The 23,779-nt window shown below is 36.0% G+C and overlaps 1 protein-coding gene across 1 annotated transcript in view; it reads right to left on the bottom strand.

Annotated features, from left to right (window-relative positions):
* Positions 1-23,779, bottom strand: part of ERC2 (ELKS/RAB6-interacting/CAST family member 2) — a 615,701-nt gene that overhangs the window by 517,710 nt on the left and 74,212 nt on the right. The window contains exons 2-3 of the mRNA XM_087923860.1: positions 19,695-19,718; positions 18,727-19,143 (exon numbers count right to left, since the gene is read on the bottom strand). Of these exons, the coding sequence (XP_087779986.1) occupies positions 18,727-19,143; positions 19,695-19,718 (441 nt within the window). The remainder of the gene's footprint in view (positions 1-18,726; positions 19,144-19,694; positions 19,719-23,779) is intronic.

Here is a 23,779-nt window from a genome sequence, read left to right as displayed (position 1 = left end):
CTGCTGGCTCTGCATTTATCTACAAATGAACTAAGTTTGCTTCTTGCAAGTATACACCAACTCAAGGTCACTCCCATTTCCTCCTCCCTTTAGTTTGGGCCATTTTCAATTTCAACATAAAACATAAAACCCATTGGAAGACCTGAAAGACCAAATTAAAGACAGTTGCTATGTTGCTAAAGGTCAACACTGATTTGATAGCACATGATCAATTTATCACTCAATCAATCAATGTAACATAAAAATATAATTAGCCACAATGAAGTACTTAAGTAAGAAAAAATGTAAAAGGATAATCCTATTTAGCTATACAGATACATCTATATTTATCTATTTATCTATACAGATAAATCTTACTTATATTACCTGCCTGATGTATTTGCCACAATGGCTTATATCACCATAAACAAAGCCTAGTAATTCTGTTGAGGTAGAATCAAAAAGTTAAAGGCCGCACATATAGCAATTCATTTTAAACCAGTAGAGAAAGGTTCACTTTAAGATATACTGTAATTGGGCAGTAAATACAAGTCACCTTTTAAATGCAGCAGAATAAAAAGATCTTTGCTTTACTCCAAAGGAAGATTGCAATAGAGATCACGGAGATCTCTGAAAGAAACCTTTTTTTATAATGGAGAGGAAAAGCAGAGGTACCTCCTATAAGGCAACTCACCTCTCTCACAATTAATCACATTTGAGCAGTTAACTTGATTGCACGTGTTGAATCTTCATTGCTTACCATTGCTTACCAAAGAGACAGAATATTAAAACCAGGAGTGGAACCTCATATAAATCAAGCTGGTCAATGATATGATCAATTTTCTGTAAGAAAGCAAGGCAAGGCAAGGCAAGGCAAGGCAAGGCAGGCAGGCAGGAAGGAAGGAAGGAAGGAAGGGAAAGAGAGAGAGAGAGAGAGAGGGAGAGAGAGAGAGAGAGAGAAAGAAAGAAAGAAAGAAAGAAAGAAAGAAAGAAAGAAAGAAAGAAAGAAAGAAAGAAAGAAAGAAAGAAAGAAAGAAAGAAAGAAAGATTTGAAAATATATTGTTGGAAAAGTAATCCCGCTCTCTCAAACAACGAGAAAGATCTATGACCAAAGCAGCTCCTTGGTGCATGACTGTAGGATTTATAATATATGTCACCCTATAGCTATGGGGATGCCAGTATGTACACATATATAAACATACACATAAACTGAACATATAAACTAAGTACACAAAAACGGTTTTTGTTCATTTTGGTCATTTATTCAAACCAGATTTAGATGTTATTTATTTTCATGAGTTTTAGACAAGATCTTTTTTAGCACATTACAGAATCCCGGAGGGGCTTCCTGTATTAAAGACAAAGTCCAGCACTGTAAATGCTAAGTATAGTAAAGGAGTGCTTTTTACAAATATTGCCAAACATATTTGAATATGCAGCAATCAGGACAAGAAATCTTTATGTTGAAAGCTAAGAGCCAAACTGGCAGTTTGGTTTCTTATCTGGCTCATTTGTTCTCAAGTCTATGCTACCTTGTAACAACATGACCTAGGCTGGCTTTACATCACAAAAATGCAAAACCCCAATTCTGTATACTTTTTGCATATATTCCATCCCATTAGTGTCACGACATGTAGAAATCATATGTTTCTAACAAAATTATTTTGTCTTTCAGTTTAAATTCTGCAAATGCCTATCTAGAGGTTTTATCCAACAGCCCGAAATAAGTACATCAAAAACAATGTGGCTGGAGGGTAAGGGATTCTGTATTTTTGTTTTGTTTTAAAAGTAGTTCCAGTTCATTTTATTCCAAGAGAGCAGCTTCCCAAAAGCAGTTTGCAATGTAAATGAATACAGATCACTATGGGAACATTAACCATTTTAGATGCCAACAAAGTTTTAGACCTACAACATTCTATTTCCTAAATCTGCTAAAGATTTTTCAAAGAAAAGAAAAATACAATTTATTTAGGTCTGAAATACATGGGAAAGTAACTTGAACTAGGCTATTGGAATATAGTTTTTAAAAACTGCAGGATTGATGTGCTGAATTCTAATGGTCTACAAAAAGTGCATTTAGTACCTGATCTTACAAAGTAATTTCTTGCCAGAATATGAAAAATATATCAGGCAATAACCATGAAATATACATACTCGTTGTGTGGTCCTTAATGAATCTACATCTATGCTTAGAGAAATAAGGAAGAAAATATATGGAAGGATTCCACAAAGGGCCCAGTTCTTTTGAACATCTTCATAAATGATCTTGATGTGAGGATTGAAGGGGCACACATCAAGTTTGCAAATGACACATATATGGGGAAAATGCTTACCCTATGGAAGATAAACTCAAGATTCAGAAGGATCTTGACAGACTTGAGCATTGGGCCCTAGCCAACAAGATGCAGTTCAGTGATGAGAAAGGTAAGGTACATGCTAGGTGGTACCCAACAATAGTGCCTATGAGAGGTATCTAGGTGTCCTGGTGGACTATTGTTTAAATATGAGTCAGCTGTGTGCTGCATCTGCCAAAATAGCAACATAGTCTTGGGATGCATCAACAGAGATGTGAGGTCGCAACTGGAAAACTTTGTCCAGTTCTGGTCACCACAATACAAAAAAGGTGCTGAGGCCCTAGAAAGAGTGCAGAGAAGAGCAACAAGCTTGACAATGGAGGCTAGATCCTATGAAGAACAGCTAAGGGGATTAGTGGAAAGTTTTGCAGTACTTGAAAGGCTACCACAGAAAGAGGGCATCAGTTAATTCTCCACAGCACCTGTGGACAGGACAAGAAGCAATGAGTTGAACTTTTCAGAATGACATCTAACCTGGAAATAAGGAGGAATGTTGGATCAAGGAGAACTATTAAGCAATGGAACAGCATGGCTCTTCAGAGTTGTGGATTTGCCATCACTGGAAGTTTTCAAGAAAAGATTGGACAACCATTTGTCCCAGATGGTACGAAGACTCCTGACTTGGGCAGGGAATCGGACTAGAAGACCTCAAAAGTCCCTTCCAACACTATGCTTCAATGATTCTATAAAGTTTTTCTGGCCTCCAAACAAGCACACAGCATATTGCACCCTCACATTTTAGAGGAACAGGCTAATATGGTTGAGGTGCTGAAAATCCTAAATTAAGATCTAGATTGTTTTATACCAGTTGGTTTGAAAGTTTAGGGCAGACTTTTAGATGCATTCTTTTACAATTCTTTACATTTCTTCATTTTCACCAGGTTTTATTTGCACAATTTTATAGTGATCCTGGTTTTTCTTCTGAAATTGTGGCTCTGGTCAGCAGCATTAGCCATTCTTTATTATTTACTTCATTAGGTTTGAAGTAATAAGATGCCATTCATTATTTTAAAATCAGTTAACAAACTGAAGTTATTGGCCTTACCTATCTCTTGTGCCAATTAGCTCTGATAATCCACAGTCCTAGAGAAGATTTAAATGCTCTTCATTTTCTAATGCTATCTATGTTTCCATTATCCTAAAAATTCCCTACAAGTTTCATGTCTACTTCTTGCTGTACAACTGTACTGCTTATAGCCCCCTTTCTTACACACATTAAATTATATTGCAGTTCTCTTTCTAGAAAGGACCTAATTCCTTATTTCCTCTATCGAGTATCAGATTCTAAGATGATTAGATATGTATTCCAATTTGTGCATAAGTGTGAAATCATCACAAGGATTATATACCTTATTGCTGTAAGAAGACTAAATACAACTGACCCCACACATGCAACCTTCTACAATGCAGTAACAAATCTGGGACTAGAACAACTAGTAACCAACAACACTAGACTTAAAAACTGCCTCGATCTCATCTTCTGCAATAGTTTGAATTCAATTTATGGAATGCAAATTAAAGAACCCTTTTCCAACAGTGACCACAACATGACTGACTTTTGTCTCAACATACATCCACACAAAAATCATCACAATGATGGAATCCCCAATTATAACTTCAAAAAAGGCAACTATAATCTTATAAACAACTATCTCTCATCCCTTGATTGGCAATTTCTATTCACTGAATGCAATACTGTAGAAGACCCTTACAACATATTTTTACTTGAAGTCAAAAGAGTCATCAAACTATATGTACCATTAACAACTCCCAAAACCAGAAAAAACAAATTGCCCATAACAATAAGGAAGTTTCAATCCAAAAAGAAATCCCTTTGGCAGAAAAACAAATCTGGTCATGTTGCCAACTTCAAAAGCTGATACAAAAATGTATGCCACCAGATAAAGACTGAATGCATCAATTATCACATTAAAAAAGAAGAAAACCTTCTATGCACCAATTCCACCTGCACTTTCTACAATTTTATAAACAACAAACCAAAAGACTCAAGATCCATCCCACCCCTGAAAGGACCTAATGGTAAAGACTGCAACAACAACACTATTAAAGCCAACCTCTTTAATACATTCTTTGGCTCAGTATTTGTAAACAGCAATGGATCATGCCCAGTATTTCCTAGTCGAACCACAGACAACTACAATGATCTAATACATATCGATTTTACAGAAGACAATGTTGAAAAAGCACTGCACAATCTAAAGCCATCTCTATCTATTGGACCGGACGGAATATGTGCCTACTTCTTAAAAAAGCTATCTACTGCCATAGCTGAACCTCTAAGAATAATCTTTGAAAAATCTTTCAAGACCAGCTCCTTGCCAAAACTATGGTCACAAGCCACAGTCATCCCCATCTTCAAAAAGGGAAACCCCAGCCTAGTTGAAAATTACAGACCAATCTCTTTATCCTGCATCACCTGTAAGGTCATGGAATTAATTATTAACCAATCCATCATCCTCCACTTAGAAACAAACAACCTACTCTCCAATAAACAATTTGGTTTCAGGAAAAAAACTATCATGTAATCTACAACTCTTACACTGCAAGAACATATGGACTACACAACCCAATCAGGGCAAAGCAATAGATGCAATCTACATAGACTTCTGTAAAGCCTTTGATTCAGTGGTACACAACAAACTACTCCTAAAACTAAAATCTTATGGTATCTCCAGACACCTGCATAACTAGATAGAAGCATTCCTGTCAAACAGACAACAAATGGTCAAAATTGGGAGCGTCCTATCAAATTCTGTACCTGTCAACAGTGGTGTGTCCCAAGGCAGTGTTCTAGGACCAACTCTTTTCATACTCCACATAAATGACTTCTGTGATCATATCAAGAGCAACTGCGTTCTCTTCGCTGATGATGTAAAGCTATTCAACATCACAGACAATACTGCTGCCCTTCAAAAAGACCTTGACTATGTATCAGAATGGTCAAACAAATGGAAACTTCAAATCTCAACAAATAAATGCTCTGTCCTACATATTGGCAAAAAAAATCTGAAAATAAAATACAGGCTGAATAGTCAAGACCTTGTTGATGATCCAAACTCTGTCAAGGATCTTGGAGTACTCATCTCTAATGATCTAAGTGCTAGAACCCACTGTAACTACATAGCCAAAAAGGCGTTAAGAGTTGTTAACCTAATCTTATGTAGCTTTTTCTCTGATAATATTACACTAATAACTAGAGCATACAAAACATTTGCTAGACCAATACTCAAATACAGCTCATCAGTCTGGAACCCACATTACGTATCTGATATTAACACAGTTGAGAAAGTCCAGAAATATTTCACAAGAAGAGTTCTCCACTCCTCTACTCATTGCAGAATACCTTATGCCACCAGACTCGAAATTCTAGACCTAGAAAACCTAGAACTACACTGCCTTCAGTCCGATCTAAGTATAGTATATAAAATCATACGTTGCAATGTCCTACCTGTCAATGAGTACTTCAGCTTCAACCATAACAACACAAGAGCAAACAAGAGATACAAACTCAAGGTTAATCGTACCAAACTTGATAGCAGGAAATATGACTTCAGCAACAGAGTGGTCAATGTCTGGAATAGTCTACCTGACTCTGTGGTTTCTTCCCAAACCCCCAAAACTTTAACCTTAGACTGTCTACTATTGACTTTACCCCTTTCCTAAGAAGTCTGTAGGGGGCATGCATAAGCGCACCAACGTGCCTACCGGCCCTGTCCTATTATTTATTTTATTTTTATATTTTTTTTTATTTTTCTTATATGTATCCATGTATTCATAACTATGTTTTTATTTTTACCTATTATCTTATAAGCAATTGACAAAAATAAATAGATAAATAAATAAATAAATAAAATAACAATCACCTGAAGAAGAAAATCACGTTTAAAAACAAAATGATTAAATATGATTTTGTAGTAATTCTTCTCACATCATCATTTAATATTGGTCCAATGTTTTTAATTAATTCATCTTTTTATTCTGTTTAAAAAATAATATTTCTGTTTCATCAATATTCATGGAATTCTACTATCCATTTGATTATTATATAATAACTGTTCTCATTGACCAATAGAAAGTGCCATCAGACAAACAAGAAACCAACTCTTGGACTTCTGGTTTGAACTTCTTCAGCGACAGACCGAAATCTGCGACTGTGCGCAGTTTCGATCTGTGCTCGCCACTGGAGTGCCCCGAGCTGGCTGGTTGTGGGGCTAAGCCACCCTGTAGAGGTGGTGAAGAGGAGGGAGACTGCCAAAAGGGTCGAGAAGAGCCACATCTCTCCTCCCCAGCTGGCAATTACTCCCTTTCCCGAAGGTGGTTGCATCAGTGGTCAGAAATGGCCACCTCAAAGAAGAACTCGACCATAAAAGAATGTGCAGGAGGAAGATAAGAAGAGAAAGTTTTGGCTGACCAGGTCGAACTGAAAAAGCAACAATACAAGGTACCCTGGAATTTGAATGATAAAGAACAACATTGTTTCCAAAGAAGACTTTGAAGCGGTGAATGAGAGAGGGAAGGGAAAGGATTTGGGTTTTTTTTTAATTTTCTTCCCTATATTGACAATTAAGAGATTTAAGCAAGAAACTGGCAAAAATCCACTTTGACTTATCAGGTATTTAAGCTGAAAATAAAATGTCAAAGGGATAATAAAGATTTCTGGATTCTCAAAAACTTTTAAAAGAAGGAAAAAAACAAAAGGGTGGAATCTGGAAAAATGGAGGGGACCACCTGGAAGTGAAAGGAATTAACAGTAAAACTTTAACAAGATTCCTAAAAGATACATTTTAACTGAAACTTTGTAACAAGATAAGAGAACCCCAGGAAGAGAAAGTGGGGGGGGGAGCAAGAAGAAAGAGCTTTGGATTATTTGGATTACTTGGTGATTTTTGGATTTGGGGCTATTGGATCTAAAGGACTAAAATTAATCAGGTGGTTGTTAAAAAGTTTTTAAAATGGTATCACTCTTGGAAGAATTGAGAATGGAGCTTAAACAACAGAAAGAAGATGCTCAAGAATGAAGAGGTTCTTTTGGCTTTGTATTTCAATTTTTAGAAATGGAGATCCTGAACTATGAGAAACAACAAGAAATGCCTGTAGAACAAGAAGGGCAGGATAAAGAAGAAGCCATCTTCAATGACCAAGTATTTCTATGTGGGGAAAAGAAAGGAAAGTGGGGAAAGAGAGTGGAAAATTTAAGATCTGAAAAAACAACCCCCCCAAAAAAATAGTTTGAAAAGTAATTATAACATTAGGAAGAAACAGAAGAGAGGATTACAGAAGAGAGAATCAGAATGAGAGAGAGAAGGAGTCAAAAAGGGAAGGGGGAAGAAGAGGGGAAAGAGGGAAAGGAAAAGAAATTATAAAGGACAGAAAAAGGACATAGATAAACAGGGAAAATGTACAAGGATTAAGCCTATTTAGAAGACACAGATATAATGGGTGCAAACTTAATTGAAAGGGGGATTCTGCCATGGTACATAAGACAGTATTGTTATATTAGAAATAGAAATTAACTTTGAAAATATGAAACAAGTGTGATTAAAATGATAGATAAAATACTCATTGTAATGTAATGGTATGTTTAATAAATAAATGAAATAAAGAGAATGAGAGAATGAAATTAAGAAAGGAGGGGAACATTTTAATTATTATAAATGTGTTATAAAAATTTAAGTGAAGAGGAATATGAAAGAAACATGAAAAGATTATGGAAATATTATAAGTGTTCCTAGAAGTATGATACCCTATTGAAAAGAAATGTTAAAGATGTCAAAGATTATAACTAACATTAATGATAGAGCTGAATTGGAATAGAATAAGTATTTTATTTGTTATTGTTATGTATATATTTTCTCTTTAAGAACTTAGTGCGTATTTTAAGAATGTACCAAGCAGAATTCGACTAGAAGTTATGTGTTATATTGAATGTTATAATTGTAAAGGCATAAATTGAAGTTTAAATAAGAGTTGAGTGGATAAAAATTAAAAGATACAAAGGTGTCATACTCCAATTAGTAACTACAAATTGAAGCAGGACAGACAAAAGTATAAATATAATGAGTAGAAAGGTATTGAAACTTAGAAAAAGATATATATAATTGAATTTAGAAAGGAATGAGATAATTAAAGGTAAGACTGAGAAAACTAAGGGAAGGGTAAATTATTGAGAAAATGTTAAAATAGTAATAAGATATGGAATAGAACACAAAGATGAATATGAAATTGAATTTGTGTCTGTATGGAGAAGTGATAACCCGGGACCATACTATTCTCAAAAAAGAAATTTTAGTTGTATTATGTTTTGTGAAAACCCAAATAAATTTTTTATTAAAAAAAACCCCAACTCTTAATCATTGCAACCTTTAAAGGCCTGTTAAACTTCCATGTTATTCCCTTTAAATAAGTAGAGCAGAATAGGAATCGCCTAAACCTTAGGTGTGGTCTCTCCAAAGTTGTTACAAGTCATAATTTTTAATCTGACAGAACAAGATAAAGAGTAAATTATAGTTAATTGTAACTAAAAGTAACCATAAATTAAATCAAATTAAGCATGATATTTGCCCTGTTGTAATGGAATATGACAACAACTTTGGAAGATGCCTCTAAGAAACTATCAGACAAAAGGGGGAGGAGCCAGCCATTGAGTAACGGGCAGAGAAAGAAACTTAGAAAGGTTTCTGCCCTAAATTATCAGGCACTAAAAAGAAACTCTTTGTACTTTCAGACTTGCAAGAGTCTGTTAGCCTTACAATAAAGTGGAATTAGTTCATCTTGTTGTGTTTCCTGTTTAATGTACTTGGGAGACTGATGCTTGGCTGATTATTTTTATATATAGTACTCCACAACAAAAGTCAAAATGAAGTTGAAAGGAAAAGGTTTTAGAACTCCTGTTTTAAAAAATTACTTCAATAATTTGTAATATTTGCTGTGATTGGTAAATTATTTGTAAATAAATGAACTAACTTACTATTATTTCCCCTGAAGTACTACTGAGTCTGCCAAACTAACTCAGAAAAAAACCCTTCTGTTCAATTAACTATAGTTATGTTAAAGTTTAATTCAGATTAATCATTCTTAAAATAAAAATACTATACAGCAGGTAAGGTTATGAGACATTTCATTAAAATAAAATATTACTAGGCTTCAGTGATACATCTGCACAAACTTATTTTTGGAGCCAATCAGGTAACATGAGGATTTTCCAGGGTTCTGGAGCTCTACTTATGAGCCATCTGGTCTGGTTTTATAGCACCGATACTGCAATTTAAACTGGATACAGAAAAATAACTTTGGAACATTCTGATTTCACAAAATGTATCTGCTCAACTTTGAACATTTGTCATACATTCATATTTTTTTTTCAACTACTCCCTTAAGGCTGCAAGCAATATACATACACAGGAAAGGAGGTTTGTATTCAACACTCATCTGCTACAACAGAACGACACAGATTTATTATGAGGCAACTTTATTTTTAATTTAGATGGTTCAATTTCATGTAGCAATTTCATTTTTCCTAAAATCCTAAAATCTGATTAAATGTTCCCTGTAGAGAGGATAGATAAGTTCTAAAAAAAAATGGAGGTGGGAAAGAGGGGGGACTTTTGCAAACAGTGATCGAATTTTAACCATGTCCTGATTCAAAATCACCCATTAGTTTATCATTCCAGAAGTAGTAGAAATCATGTATTACAAAGGTTTGAGGAACTGTGGCTTACTCAGTTGCGGAAAAGATGAAGTCTTACAATCCTCATTCAATAGTGCCATCTAGCGAAACTATATAACTGCAGCTTTGCCAAGACTATCAGCTGCCCTATGCATGATTATTTACACTTAGATCAATTTAACCTTTGCCTCTGAGGAAGTAAAAAAGGCTCACTGGACATCCACTGGGTAAGAAAAGATGAATTTTAATTGATTTAAAACCATAATCCAAGCTACTGGGAGGACCCTAAAAGGCAAATCCGTGTCTTGAAATACAACCCAAGTCATACCATCTGTTTATATATGTCTACGTGAATGTATTAAATGTTTCATGATGAATTTATTTTTTCACCAACCAGTTATTTCCTGATCCAAATCTTCATGAGGCTGTTGCTGCTCCTCTTATAATTAAGACAGAAAAAATAAACAGAAAAGGAAAAAAGATATTTGGGGAAGGAGAAGAAAAACAGTCACATAAGCTGCTAAATCTAGAATGGTAAATGGTAATGACACACCTCTAGGCTATGTTCCTAATCCTAATATAGAGCAAATTATTATGGGACTGGGGAAATATAATGTTGGCATATCTTCTTGCACATTCCAACATTACCACTTCGTGCTGGCCAAGGCCAAAAATGCGCAATACAAAAATCCTGATATTACTAAATTGCACCCTCCCTTCCCATGTTAGCAATATGGAATAAATTAACTCTGCCTGATCCATGGCTGGTATGGTTGAGTGGCCCATATTAAATTAACTATAGTAATAGAATGACTTTGGATCTAGTGGATTCAAAATAAACAGATCTCTTTCCAGAACACTCCATTTATTGATTCTTCATCAATATATTCCTCCCTGGCAGCAATTGGGGTGCCTCTATAATGAAAGCCCCATTTCTAGAAGTACAGGTGAAAAAAACACTGGAAATAATTCACACCCCAATCGTCTCTCCACTGCCATGCTAGTAAATAATTCCCATTATGTATATTTATGTTTAAATAAGTTTATCACTATTGGTAGTTTTAATCTTTTTCTTTTACTTAAGTAAATTTCAGCTTTTCTATTGCTACCACGGTGACCAGCACACTGCAGTGTAATAATATATAAAGCCAATAAAATGTATTACTAATCTTATTGAAAAGCTGGCTGCATAAGATAGCAATAGCAATAGCACTTAGATTTATATACCGCTTCATAGTGTTTTACAGCATTCTCTAAGCCAGGGGTGCCACGGCAGTGACAAACCTGGAAAGGGAACATATTAGGTGGAGAGATTTTCTTGGGAAAAGACAGACCCTCCAGTAACCCAGTCTATAACATGTAAGGCTTCAGAGATCATAACCAGCATCTTAAAATCATATTTGGCAGCCCTTGGGGAGCCAGTGCATCTCTCAGAGTGGCCATATTATAGGTGCTTAAGGAACTTCATCCATAACTATCCATGTCACAGTATTCTGGATCAAGTAAAACTCCCAGGTGGTTTTCAGGGGCTGCCCCATGTAGACTGCATTGCAACAATCCAATCAGGAAGAGACCATGGTGTGATTGACCATGTACAGGGTCCCTCAGTCCATGAATGGGTGCAACCGGCATAACATAACATCTCCATCTCCTTGTACTAGCCCAAAGTCAACAGATGCCTTTGCATAGGAATGCTTCCTTTCTATGTAAAAATATACTGTAAATATTTTCTTGCGTAGAAAATCAATTTAAACTAGGAAAGAGAGATTGGCTCTGCCAACAATGAATTTAGCACAGCCATGGCTTCCTGCTGTTTTTATTACTTGGAGAGTGCCATTTTAAGGAGCTGGAATGAAATTGGCAAGAAACCTGACGGGTTTCCCATTCTACTCAGTAACAGAAAAACTAGCAAACCCACATCCAAAAATAGTATGGCTACCAAGGATCAAAGATGGAACAAAAATGAAGCAGAAGTGAAGGCTTCTCCACCCAAACAACTGTCAGCTGTCAGCTGTGCAGTTTTGATAAGAGTTGCTAGTCTTACAGAAATAGTCCAGGTGATAGGTTACCAGAGCACAGCACCTCTGTACCAGTGAGCTGTCACTTCGGCAACTTTAAAAGTGACCATCCCTTCTTCTCAGCCAACTGCCCAGATATGCCAAAGCCCACCCAGGACAATGATAAGTTTATTTGATCTGATAAAAATGAGAAATACCCCCAACTGCTGTCCTTAAACTGGCCTGCAGTAAAGCTATAAACCAGGGGTCTTCAAACTTGGCAACTTTAAGACTTGTGGCTGACCGGAGAATTCTGGGAGTGGAAGTCCACAAGTCTTAAAGCTGCTAAGTTTGGAGACCTCTGCTTATAAACACAGAACAATTTGCCAGCCTTGTTAGAGTCCAGTTGGGGCAGCGGCAACTTTGTTGCAGCCACATACACTCTTCTCAGACTGGACATAATGTTGTTATAAATCACTGGATTTGGATATGGAAGACAGGGAATGGTGGTTTTTAGCTGTTGTCTAAGAATGCTATGCCCCCAGGGACAGTGTGAATGCATGGGAAGAGTTTCATCTTCTGCTGGGGAAGAATTGAGCCTCACTTGCCTTCGTTATTTAAGTTAAAATGCTGTGATAAACATCCCACCCAGCCAGCAGATCCATTCTGGCCTTGTCTCCTTTTTTTTTTTTTTTTTTTGCACCCACTTTCCTGGCACCTTTTGACATGGGTTTAAATAACATAGGTTAAACCTTTAATTAGTTTTAATTTCCTGTAATTAAAAAAGATGAATAGAAGAAAACTATATGGGGGAGGGGAGGGAATGCTAATAACTTGTCTTTATGTAGCTGGTCAGAAAATTAAGGCAGTGTATATATGAAAACCAGGGGTGGGTTTCTACCGGTTCTGTCCACCTCTGTAGAACCGGTAACTGAAGAGCAGCAGACATAGAACTGGTTCTATGTCTGCTGATGCTTTTGCCCACCTGCCCACCTGGGCTCTTACATGACCTTACATGACCTTTATTTCCTGATTTTTCAACTTCAGCTGCCAAACGAGGCACAGCTGCAGTTAGAAAAGCAAGAAAAGAGGGCTGTTTTCAAAGACTGCTTCTCTGCAGGCAGCTGCTGATGACGATTTACAGGCACGCGGCTCGCAGCCTGCAGGGAAGCTAATAAATCCCGAACCGTTAGTTAACCCTGTCGTATACACCCCTGATGAAGACTCTTGGCTGTTATTTTCCATATTAGACCTACCCCATCCCCCATTTGTTATAAAGGCACAGTACATTTTCAGTTGTTTAATTTACTTATTTGTAAGTAAATTACCATAAAAAGTCCAGAGAAAAGCACTGGTGACATGCTGTGCTTCAGGTAGCAAAAAAAAACCTGCCCTGCCTTTGGGCCTAATATTTTGGCTGTGGTAGTGCTTGAGGCAGCAAAAATGCCTTCAGCCAGCCTTAAATATAATTACTGTTTTCAGGAATATAATTGGAGTGAATCTATATTTTCCAGTCTGGGGTCTGTGCCAAGATTATGAAAGCTTCCTCCTCCACACCTATGAATTCAGTTCAAAATATTGTATTTTAATTTATACACAGAATTTTAATAAAATACAATCGCCTTTTTGATAGGTTGGTATTCATAGCATGCACGAACACATAATATACACAAAGAGAGAAATGTTACATGCCCACATACTGAGCTCATGCAGTTATATTTATATCATATCTGCATATATTCAAGCACAATTCACAGTTTGTGAGCTTGTCTAAAAGAAGTCAAAATGGACCTAATAAAGAGGCTGGTGTTGGAGTGGTTGCTAATCTGTATAACTAACTTCTCAAAGGGATGGAGAAAGAAATGCTTGGGGTTGATAAAAGGTTTCCTTAGTAAATTATAACTGGCTCCAATGAAAGGCATTTACAATAAACACAAATGTCTGCAAAGCATCTGTTTTACAGAAGAAATGTTACTCTGTGAATAAGTTCTAAAAACTTTGCCATAAATAATTCATGTCAGCAGTTCAAGTTCTATTATCAGTCCCCGTCCTTTCAGTTGGTTATTTGCAGAGAGAGAAGCAAAGTTTTTTTCTGGTTTAAGTTGTCCAGCATTTGAAACGGGTGCTTGTATAATTATACACTTACATACATCACCACCCTATTTTTCAGTTTAACAAAACAACTTTGATAGAAGCTTGGGTTAAAAACTACACGTAATGTTGACATCACATTCTGCTTTTAGGGAAAATGCATTAAATGTATACTCAGTTTATGAGAGTATATGTATACATAAAATACTTTACAGTGGAACTTTACACTTTATTAGAGATTTATCAACTAAAAGCAAGATTTTAACAGTAGTAATAATATTTTTTAAAAAAAAATCTTTAAGGTACTTAGGGAAAAGCATGTAAGGTCACTACATTTAAGAAAGAGTAATAATAAGCATCTGTGCTAGATTTCCACATGATCACAAAAGAATTGAAAGTAAAAGTCAGGAATCCTTCATTCTGAAACAGGAAAATTAATTAAATGTATTTTGATATTATTAACTGTAATAACTATAAAATATAGTTATAAAATATAATTTGCTATACACAAATATGGAAATCTGAGGTGAAGTATAGTCCTGTACTGGTTCCAATATAAAGTTGAAACAGCATGATTAATACACTGCCTATGTACAAGTACAATGTTATTTATGAAGTGATTTTAAACTTTATTTGAGAGCACCTTTCCCAAAACACTGTAGCCTCCAAATTTATGTATATTGGCAGTGCTGACTTCTGAGAACAGTTTGCTATGGGGGGGCATTACAATGTCATCTATTCAACTCATAAATGACACCCCCAAATTCTTTTAAAGCAGTTTAAAAAAACAAATACAAAAATTGTTATAAACATTGAAAAAAATTGCCTTTAATCACAAATGTTACCCAAATACAAAATTTTACAAGTTCCTCAAAGTGCAATTTTAGATACGGTGTTTTTCTTTGTGAACCATCCAGTCATTTATTTAGTAAAATAAGTAAATAAATTTTAATTTACACAATTTAAAACCAATGTAGGTTCTTCTGCCTATATTTTCTCTTTACTGATAATCTATGCTTGCCAAGGGTAATTGGGGCCAGGACTCTATTGCTAAGTGATACAGTCATAATGTGAGATATCACATCACTGCATCAGCTTACAACAACAGAGCTGGCAGTCCTAGTGGTCACTGTTTGGTGAACAGACACAGTTCATTCACACCTTCAACATATGCAACCTCCTGCCAGCTTCCCATTGACTTTGCTTGTCAGAAGCTGGCAGGGAAATGGCAGTTGTGGGATTGCAGAACACTGTGGCATCATCATTGCAAACAACTTGCTGAATGCTCAGATCATGATTAAGTGACCTTGGGGATGCTTTAACAGTGTAACAGCCACAACTAAAAGGACCAGTCATAAGTATGCCCTATTCAGTACCATTGTAACTTTGGACAGTCTCTGAGCAAGCCAATGTTAAATGAGGATTACTTGTAAATATATCTGGAACAGATGCAAGGTGTTCAGTAACAACCAGAACTTTACAAAGGGTTTTGCCTATTCTCTGAATTGTCTGAAGACTTGGAAAGTAAACATTTTAAGAAGAGTGAAAGAAATTACTGTCCAGGTGTTGACACATTTTTCTCCGTAAATTATACAGTTAGTGTAAACTTTGTAAAGAGATTTTACATAGATTATAAGACTACAAATGCTCCAGTTTCTGGTTATTCCAAATCTAATTCTATTTGGATCCATTGAGCTATAAGAGAAAGTTTGGAAATCCTGGTTTGAAATAGCCCATTGCTAATTATGTGTAAACTTTGCTTGTTCTTTTGTCATTTTATTTTCAAAGAACTAAACATGTTCTACTCATTTAGAAAAAAGTTAAATACTTGAGTGCATCCAAAATAACAGAATAACAGAGTTGGAAGGGACCTTGGAGGTCTTCTAGTCCAATCCCCTGCTCAGGCAGGAAACCCTACACCATTTCAGACAAATGGTTGTCCAATTTCTTCTTACAAACTTCCAGTGTTGGAGCATCCACAACTTCTTGAGGCAAGTCATTCCCCTGAGCTATTGTTCTGCAGGGAAATTTCTCCCTAATTCTAGATTGATTTTCTCCTTGATTAATTTCCTCCCATTGCTTCTTGTCCTGCCTTCAGGTGCTTTGAAAATAGGTTGACTCCATCTTCTTTGTGGCAGCTCCTTAGATATTGGAACACTGCTATCATGTCACCCCTAGTCATCATTTTTTTCCCAACAGTCATTCTTTGTATGTTTTAGTCTCCAGTCCCCTAATCATCTTTGTTCCTCTTCTTGTACTCTTTCTAGAGTCTCAACATCTTTTTTACATCATTTACACCAAAACGGGATGCAGTATTCCAAGTGTAGACATTATAAAGTGGCATTACTTCATGTGATCTTGATTCTATCCCTCTGTTAATGCAGCCTAGGACTGCATTGTCTTTTTTGGCAACCGCAGTACACTACTGGCTCATATCATTAAGTATGCCTTTATAATGCATATAATGCATATTATTAATTATGCCTCTATTTAACTTATAGAAAGCACAATAACACAAGGCATATGTAAATAACCTTTGCTCATAATCAGGCAGTATAAAAATATCTTGCAGTGAAAACTATAGTAAGGAAAGCTGCCATTTGAACAAGAATGCTTTCACTATTAAAATTTATGCAGGGACAACAAAAACTACCTTCAGTGACTACATTTGGAGACAATTTCTGTGCCTATCTGTCTTCATGAAAAGGAATAAGTATTTGTTAAACAAAAAACATTCCATTCTACTTCATTCTTCTGCACAGTCTGCACATCAAGAAATTCAACTACATGCATTTATTTAGAAACATCAAAATGGGCCTCATGCCTTGCAATTACTTTTTGCTCTGAATAAAGGAAGATTTTAAACGTTTCCTTTGCTTATTCCATGTTTTATCACACAGCTTAATCACAGAGGAATCCTATTAAAGCTACTAAAAAGCATTGTGAAGACAACTGGAAACTTTAATAGTAAATCTAATATTTTTATTGTAATTTCCTAACAGGTATGCAAAATTGACGGTTGTATTCTGATAAAATCTTACTCTCCCATATACATGCATTTCAATGTCTCCTCGTTAGCTGACATAAACAGAGAAAAAGAAATAAATAAAGGTCCAGTCCATAGTGACTTTATTATACATTGTCTGAGATCACTTATATAGATTCACATCCAATCAAGCTTCAATAATAAGCTGCAAAGGATAAAACTGAATAAAAATGGCCCCAAAGCTAGAAAAAGACTGATAGAAGTATTGGCCCACCTTTGTGTAACATAAGGAATGAAATGTGCTATATTTGCCCGAAAGCATCTTGTTCATCTCTTGTTTTGGCATGAAATGCAGCTTGAACAGCTGAGACAGAATTCCAGTAGCTAGGAGTTACCTTCTTTTGGCATCTCTTCTTCACTATCACATCTGATTAAATCTTAGTAAGCTTTTGCTCCATTAAAGCTGGCAACTATATAATTTCCCTAAAGCCCACATTTTTAAAAAAAATGGTGCCAATTTTTATTATTTGCACCAAATATACCTCAAAAACTTTACTGCAAAACAGGCTGTAAAGAATGATGCTGTGCTGTAATCTATACAGTTGTTTTATGATTTAATCAAGATTAACTCTTCCTAGAAAAATAGTTTTAGGAAATGGGATCCAAGGCCAGTTAAGGCAGGCATGCCCAACCCAGAGCCTCGGGCCTCATGCGGCTCTGGACAGTTACAAATGTGGCCCCACAAAATCATAACTTTTAAAGGAAATTTGTTGTTTATATGCATTAACTATAATATATATTTTATATGCGATGCAAGACAATTTCTCTTTACTCAGTGCAGCCCAGGCAAGCCAAAAAGATTGGACACATGTGAGTTAAGGGTTGTTTGTGTAAGCTTCAATATGGCACATCCTAGCTAGAAGAGGAACCACGTGTGAAAATGAGAATGTTCTTCTTAGATCTTTTTAATCCAATTGGACCCAAGTTTAACCCATGATCAACAGTTTGTATTCAGACCAACCACTTTTTGTTGATCTTTAGATCCTCCTTTGGTTGTACTATTAAAAATCAGCAGCAGACCCTTAAGCCCAAGACCAACGTTTGTACAGTAATACAGTGAAAACTGTATTAAGCCTTGCGTAGAAAAGCTGTTTTAAAGAAACATAAAATCACCTTTCCAAGTAGTAGGAAAGAGCCAAAAATTCTCCCTTCAATAAATGTAAGATGCAACATTCAATTAACATGTCAAGGATCCAGAATTCAGCTGTACTGCTGGCTGCTTTGCATAAACTTTACTGAATGACTGGTAGGCCCTGTGTGAGGAAAGGAGTGTACTATGACATGCAGAGACACCCACTCCCCAAGATAAACATCACTCATATAAAGTATAATAGTTTACAGTTAAGTTCCACAGAACTGCTAGCCAGAAGTTAAAAATGGCATTGCCAAAGCATGGGGATCACTTTCAAATGTTTACATTCTACATGCCACTTGGGAAGTGGATTGGAGAGGAAGACCACTTATAAAACTATTACAGAAAGTAAGATTGCAACCATCCTGTTTCCATTTGTTTTTTAGACTCTGCAAAAACCGCAGCTGAATTCTGTTCAAAATGAGCATAGTTTCCTTACCTCTCTAAGATGGATGTTTTCCTTCTCTTTCTGGTCTAAGATCACTTCTAGATGATTAACCTGAGATTCCGCTTCTGCCATCCTTCGAGTTCTTTCATTTTCATCGTCCATTCCTTTGGATGGCAGCCCTTTGCTTTGCAGCATTTCTAGAAGCTTCTTGATGGATTCATCTCTGGCATTCAGCGTCTGCTTTTGGGTTTCTATTCTCAGCTCCATTTCTTCCAAGGTTTTTCTCAAGAGAAACAACTCTTTTGCCTGTCTATCATGCTCAGCTTGAAGTCTTCGGAAATTCTCCTCTGTCAGTTCAATGGTAAAATGCTCAGCACCTCGGTTACCACTTTCTTGCTGAAGGAGATGGTTAAGGTCTCTCTGCGTTCGAAGTTCATCTTGGAGCGCCTGAATAGTTAGCTGAAGATGCTGCAATGAAAAAGAAACTTCTAAGTAAAGATTTGATTCAAGAAGTAACATTCCAATCATTAGTAAAATTTCTGGTGAGAATCTACACATGACAGTGATGCTATTTGTTATGATACTTCTTGGCTGCAGTTAGAAACCATAAAGAGATGAATGAAAAACACAAACAGTACAAATTACACATATTACCCAGAGTGAACCACAAACCTTATGACAAGGAGGTGAAAAGAATAGTGTTAAAAATGTAAATGTTAAAGACTGGCATTCCATAACCAAACACTATATCTAAAAAGCCTTAAAATTCAGGTTTGGTTGGGGTGTAGGAGGGAAGAGAAGCTTACGCATTTTCATACAGTGCAACTGTGCTAGTGATTAATGTTAATCACGCCATATGAAAGTAAAGGGGTTAAACTGTTAAATGAGGTTGCTAATGAAAGCTATGAGCCACTTTATCAAGCAAGATTGTTGCAGCTACTGAAATAAGCATATCAAAAATCACACATTAAGAAATGCTACATTTTGCAAACAAAACTGATTGCAAAAAGTGAACAAACCTTTGTTTTCCTGGCATCCAAAACCTGAACAGCATGAGAAATGGGGAAAAAATGAAGCAAAATCAACATAAAGTTTAAATGCAAGCAAAAGCGATTCAAGCAAAAAAACTAAAGCTAACTTAAAGCATCCCCAACAAAAAACAAAAAACAGTGTTGGCTTATGCAGCAGCATTACAATTCCATAATATTAATACATGCACCTGCCCCTTCATGCAATCAAAAATGCAGTTTTGCACACAAGACCAAAATAAGTTGAGTTGGATTCAAAGTTTCTAACTTTGATGATTCAAAAATCATCTCCAGCAATATTCTGCACATGCCCTTGACAATGCTAATGGATAAATCTGTAATCATCCTTCCTGATTTGTCTAACTGCAACAACTTTTAACAGATAGGGGCATCTGTGGAGGTGGGGAATCAGAAAATTCAAGATGGGGGAGTGACTCCACACTTGAAGATCTTTCTCATAAAGAAAAGCTGTGCTTTCAACTACAGAGTTACAGCTGCCATCTTCACTTTTATCCCAACCCACAAATGCCCCATTTACAGGTGAAAAAAATGTCTTTTAATTTTATTTTGCTTTTTCATGCAGCATATTTGTGTCAGTATGCACAAGACACTTTGGAGTCAAGTTATAATTCGTGGATTGACTAAATTATTTACTCTTGGTATCAATCTTCATCCACATTAAATTCAGTCACGTATTTCTCCTACAACAGTACATTACCATCTCAAAATAATGCGTTGGGTTGAATGTTCTTCCTTCACACAAAGAGCTGGCATGTCAGATAATCATATTAAACACTGGCATATGAACACTGAGTATTAATATTAACAGGATTTATTTTCATGTTAGTTATGTTTCTAGATTTGGTAGTTTAAAATTGTATTTTACTTACTTATAGAGTACTGTTTAAAATTAACATTCATGTTTAAGAATTGATTGTACAAGTTAGATTGTATAATGAGGCTTCATACGTTGAAGTTTAGTTTTGAAAAATTGGTATATGTGTTTATTGTTATCTACTGAATATATATTAGTCCCAACTTACACTATGGATGATCCCAAACCTCATGAAGTTCTATTATATCTTATTGCTGAACACTGAAGGTAGAAATTGCATCTGAAACCAAAGTTACTGTTAATTTGTTTAAAGATTAATGTCTGCTGTTAGTTAATCAATTCCCAAAGCCAGCTGGCAATTACATACAGTCTTTCTGTTATTCGGAAAAATATGGCAAGTACAGCAGAAATAAAAAGAACATCCTCTCTGCCTCCCAGCCATCATCCAGTTACATGATGGAACACAATTATAGACCAAATTACTAACAGAATTCCATTTCCAGAATGTACTGCATTCTGGTTTACACTATTAACCTAGGTTGAAAAAAATTCTAAACCAATCTGAGGAGTCCCTCAAAGAAGTGTACATTCCTCCCATCAAGATGGTTTGTTTTTTTGTACTCCATCCACTCCACACATACACACATATACAAAGATCCTTAGGATAAGACTGAACATACTTATGCAGACAGTAAATGATGCAACGTGGTTTTCAGGTATCCAATTCGAAAATATTGATGCAACTAGTCACAAAAAGGCCTATTTTAGAGAAAAACAGGGAAACTAAAAGGTAAGTCATTTGACTGAGAGGAACATTTGCTAGACCAATACTACAGCTCATCAGTCTGGAATCCGCATTATATAACAGATATTAATACAGTTGAGAAAGTCCAGAAATATTTCATGAGAAGAGTTCTCCACTCCTCTACTCGTAGCAGAATACCTTATGCCACCAGACTTGAAATTTTAGACCTAGACAACCTAGAACTACGCCGTCTTCAGTCTGATCTAAGTATAGTATATAAAATCATACATTGTAATGTCCTACCTGTCAATGAATACTTCAGCTTCAACCACAACAATACAAGAGCACACAATAGATACAAACTAAAGGTGATTGCAGGAAATACGACTTTAACAACAGAGTGGTCAATGTCTGGACTCTGTGGTTTCTTCCCCAAACCCCAAAAACTTTAACCTTAGACTATCTACTGTTGACCTCACCCCTTTCCTAAGAGGTCTGTAGGGGGCATGCATAAGTGCACCAATGTGCCTACTGTCCCTGTCCTATTGTTTCTTTTTTATTCATATCCATTTCATGTATTCATACCCATGCTTATACTTATACTTGTTATCTAATACTTGCTTGACAAATAAATAAAATAAATAAAATGACTATAACAAAGAATAATCGTGTTGGAAGGAACCTTGGAGATCTTTTAGTTCTCTTGCTCAAGCAGGAGACCCTGTATCATTCCAGATAAATGCTTGTTTAATCTTTTCTTCAAAACCTCCAATGATGGAACATAATGTAACTTCTGGAGATAAGCCTTTCTGTTTCCAGTGTCAGGAAATTTCTCCTTAGTTCTAGAGCGGATTTCTTTATCCTGCCAGTATTAGTTCTTATTCATTTTGTGTGCCAGGTTGGAAAAATGGGGAAGGGAAGCTAGTAAATTTATTTACAGTATCTATTTATTAAATTTATATGCCACCCATATCACTGTCAGGAGATTCTGGGTGGCTTATAATATATAAGCAAAAATTGAACCATTAAAATTTAAAAAACATTAAAGGTTAAAATTAAGCAGATACAGGCTTTGATTTGCAATATATAAAATCACTTCTTCAAACTTATATTTTCCACTCTTTTAGTAACATTTCCTTCCTCATTTCCCCACCAAAACCATTCCTAGCACACAGTATCTATATACATAAGCTTCACTCTTAGCTTAGTTATCCATGGATATAGATGCTTATACATGCCTAAATACCAGCACACATCTAAATCCTTTCTAGAAAAATATATGGGTGTATGCCCAACTGTTACATTTATTCAAAATAATTATGGAGGGGGTGGATGTTCTCCCAAATTAGTGGTGAAGTGGAGGAAGTGTGTTTTAACTTCACTGTTAAATTGAGTAACTGAGTGATGAGTACAGACAATAAAAGTAACTGGCTGAAGGAGACAAAAGAGAAGAAAAAGCTACTTCAATTCAAGAGGGACAGGGAGAGAGATACTAATCCCATACCTTCTGACTTTTGCAAAGAAAATAACAGAAAGATGAAATCATGCAAAAAAATCATCGAATGGGTTATTTCAAGCAGTTGAGCTGAAGAATACTGACTTTACCTTCCACTTGTCAACTTTTCTCATTTAGAGGTTCACTTCATGGAGAGATTCCTCCATCCATGGAAAAATTCCATGCGAATCAAGACTCAAAAGGAGGTTGATGGACAAAGAAGCACTCCACTGAAGCACTCAGCCTTTGTACCTGAGAAGGATGGCAGAGTAAAAGAGGATAGCATGCTGGCAGCACTGCTCATGCTCAGCAAACTTATTTGGATTAAGAACCATAGAACTCAATGGGTCTTTCTCAAGCAAAAGTTGGAAGTTTTACATTAGCTAAAGTATATTTACAAGAGTAATTATGTTCAAGCAATGTTTTGTGCACATATATGAAAGGGGGGGGGGGAGTAAATTAATATCAGAGATGGAAAAAATGTGCAGAAGAGCAACTAGGATGATTAAAGGCCTGGAGACTAAAACATATAATGAATGGTTGCAGGAAAAGTTTTTAAGTAAGCCTTCTGTTGTTGTTGTTGCTTCTATTCCATCATGTTCTATATTCTCTTGGTGCCCAATGCGGGATTAGTATTCACAGACTCCCAGTTTTTAATCTGATGCCTTAACCAGCACACCAACCTGGCTCTCTTGTCAATCTAAAGATCCACTTTTGCAGGAAAATAGAGAAACAAGGCCATAATTCTACTTACAGCTCATTAGAAGGCAGCAATTTTACAGTAGCGCCAACAGGTCATGGCAGATGAAGATTTCACAGTCTCAGTTAACCCCAGGATGCTAGGAATGCACTTCAAAGTGGTTACTGTTTACTTCATTGAAGTTTCTTCTGTTCATTAATACTTGTTTTCACTGGCAACTGCATACAAGAGTTTCCCACTCATCATATATTTTCTATTAGACTAAACAGAACATTTTCTTTTCTTTTTTATCTCATTCTTA

This window comes from Pseudonaja textilis, chromosome 2 (assembly GCF_049901715.1).
Source record: "Pseudonaja textilis isolate UNSWEBS1 chromosome 2, rPseTex1.2, whole genome shotgun sequence".
Taxonomy (NCBI): Eukaryota; Metazoa; Chordata; class Lepidosauria; order Squamata; family Elapidae; genus Pseudonaja; species Pseudonaja textilis.
The sequence above is the reverse complement of the archived record's forward strand: the minus strand, read 5'-3'. Positions and strand labels throughout refer to the sequence as shown.